At 44.2% G+C, this 2,579-nt stretch overlaps 1 protein-coding gene across 1 annotated transcript; it reads left to right on the top strand.

Annotated features, from left to right (window-relative positions):
- Window positions 1-540: 540 nt before the first annotated feature.
- LOC123147094 (zinc finger protein 1-like) lies at window positions 541-1,104 on the top strand. Its single transcript, XM_044566332.1, has one exon. It carries the CDS (start codon window positions 582-584, stop codon window positions 936-938), a length of 357 nt encoding a protein of 118 aa, XP_044422267.1. The 5' UTR covers window positions 541-581; the 3' UTR covers window positions 939-1,104.
- Window positions 1,105-2,579: the final 1,475 nt, after the last annotated feature.

Raw genomic sequence — 2,579 nt, 5'->3', positions numbered from 1 at the left:
CTTGTAGCAACACCTCCAAAAAAGGAACACGTGTTGCCGTTGGCAGATCCAACCACCGAAGGTGAGATTATGAGTTTTCACCCTGAAGATCACGTCCGAAAAAATCCAAGCTGTGACTTCAACAAGGTAAAGATGCAAAAACACTATCATTACAAGATATAACTAATTAAGGTCAGACCTATCTTGAAGATCAAAACTGGATACCCGAGAAGCACCATCAAATCAAAGTCATCATATATTGCCATCTCCTCTTTCCATGATCCCTGAAACGTCTCGTCAGTAATAGCAACCTTGACGGAACTTACGTGCACCTGTACATAAATACTCGTATGTAGAGAAATCGTCTCCAGCCGCCGACTTAAATGGGGACCGACCGGCCGGTGAAACGGTACCATCTCGTCGTCAATGCGCATTGCGCCATGCAGGCCATTCATCCCAGCCTGCCGGTAGGGCTACGTTGAGGGCCACCAGCTGACTACACACAATAATACCGGGCGTGTACCTAGGTTGGCTACTTGTGCTCTCAAGATTTGGATCAACTTAACTAGCTCATCTCATACATTCAGTCATAGACGATAACAATGGAGCAAGTAGAGAGTAGCGCGCAGGAGGAGCTCAGCCTCGAGCTCACTCTGGGCTTTGCTGTGTGCGTGACGACGGCCCCGCCCCTCCCCCGCTTCTTCTCATGCGTCTACTGCGACCAAAAGTTCGGCACCGCGCAAGCGCACGGTGGCCACCAAAACGCGCATAAGCAAGAGCGTGCCGTCGCCAAGCGCCTCCGGGAGACCGCTGCTGCCACGGCGCACTCTTGGAAGGCAGGGAGGGCTGCCACCACTGCTCAGATCTCCGGGGAGCCTGCAACAGGCTCCGTGGCGCACATGCGCGGCAGGAGCTCGTCGGAGCGCGACCACGAGCTCGACTTGGCTCTCCGGCTGTAACCGGTCGGCTGATCGATCAAACTCTGCCAGTTTCCTTGGTCCGAACCTTTTATTTCCGGTGCTAGGTACGTTATAGTTAGCTATAACCATTTGTTTCAAAGTTCCTGCTGTGTATGCGTTGGATTCATATCAGCGCTCTTATAGTTAACTGGATATTTGTCTTTAAGGTCTAGACCATCCTTGTCCTTGGATTTGACACTAAATTTCGCAATTCGTCAGATTATATGACCATGCGGGTAATGACGTTGCCAGAAAAATCTGGGTCTATTCTCAGAAATGATTACTTTAGGGGCATTTAGAAAATATTGTGAAATAAAGACATTGGTCAACACCGTGCCGATAAGTAGTAGTCCCTCCTATCCATATTATTTGTTGCTCAAACGGATATATCTAGCACTGAAATATGTCTAGATATATCCGTGTGAGCGACTAGTAATATATTGATCAGAGGGAGTACTAGCTAGAGTTATTTATGAACATCTATCACTGAAACGGATATATCTAGCACTGAAAAATGAACATCTATCCCTTTAAGACACTAGAGTTATTTATGAACTTCTATGTATTTCAAGTGTCTATTTAGGGTTAAAATTTTCAACGAAATTTCATTGAAATTTCGCATACTTCAGTGGGGTCTGAAACGTTTTCGACTCCGAAATTCCGAGCCAGATTAAAACTAATTTCAAAAGAAAATTCAATTAGGTTAATATTCATTAGAACAAAGTAAAATTTGAAATCTCAATGAGGTCCGAAATTGTTTTGTTTTGAAAATTAAAAACCTATTCTATTACATAGTCTCCGAGAGTGAGTTGCAATACCAAGATATTTAAAAGAAAGGAGCTAACACCACAACCAAACTGTTGGGCATACTTTCTCTTGTGCTATTTAGCCTCCCCGTTGCAATAAAGTGTTATAAAAATTCATCTTAAATTGATAACCGTGTTGCTTTCTTTCTTGAATGAAAGCCCCCCCCTCCCCCGTCCACTTTTATTTTATAGAGTGAAGCAAGATGGTTCACAGCATACGACCTGTCAGAATTGATCAGGCTAGAGATTAACTAAATGGCAGGCAACCAAACAGATGTCCGATCAAAGAACGTCTCTGCACACTTTTTCTAGATATATTACATGTCAAGCAGGATAGAACTCCTAAGAGGGGTGAATAGGCCCTAAGAAGAGCTATATATCACACATCTCCCAGGAGTCGCGCCCACCTGAGCTCTGTGTCATCCCCAAGAAATTCTATGTAGCTCCCCTCACTGCTTGTCCAACAAAAGAAGGCACTTCGGAGGAGCACAACTTGAGTGTCCTTGCAGAGTACGCTCCATTGATGAAGGAACCTGCTTAGTTTTGCAAAGACGCAACGCATGCCCTTCTAGGTTCTTTCCTGAAAACAGAAATCATTTCTTAGAGTCCACAAACTCCATAAAGAGGCTGCAATAACCATACATAGCACAGGTTTACTTTTATTCAATCGCCAAATGGCAATAATATCATGGAACGAAATAGGAGCAGTAATTTGAAAAGCTTCGTCAATGAAACCCCAAACATGTGAAGCCACGGTGCATTCGGAGAAAAGATGTTTCACATTCTCAGGTTCATTACAAAACAAAGCAAGTAATAGCATCTGCATGTCTCCTCT

Source organism: Triticum aestivum, chromosome 7A (genome assembly GCF_018294505.1).
Source record: "Triticum aestivum cultivar Chinese Spring chromosome 7A, IWGSC CS RefSeq v2.1, whole genome shotgun sequence".
Classification (NCBI taxonomy): domain Eukaryota; kingdom Viridiplantae; phylum Streptophyta; class Magnoliopsida; order Poales; family Poaceae; genus Triticum; species Triticum aestivum.
The sequence above is the reverse complement of the archived record's forward strand: the minus strand, read 5'-3'. Positions and strand labels throughout refer to the sequence as shown.

Bases quoted from the DNA above. Each gene is read 5' to 3' on its own strand.
- LOC123147094 (XM_044566332.1), top strand. From the start codon at position 582: ATGGAGCAAGTAGAGAGTAGCGCGCAGGAGGAGCTCAGCCTCGAGCTC.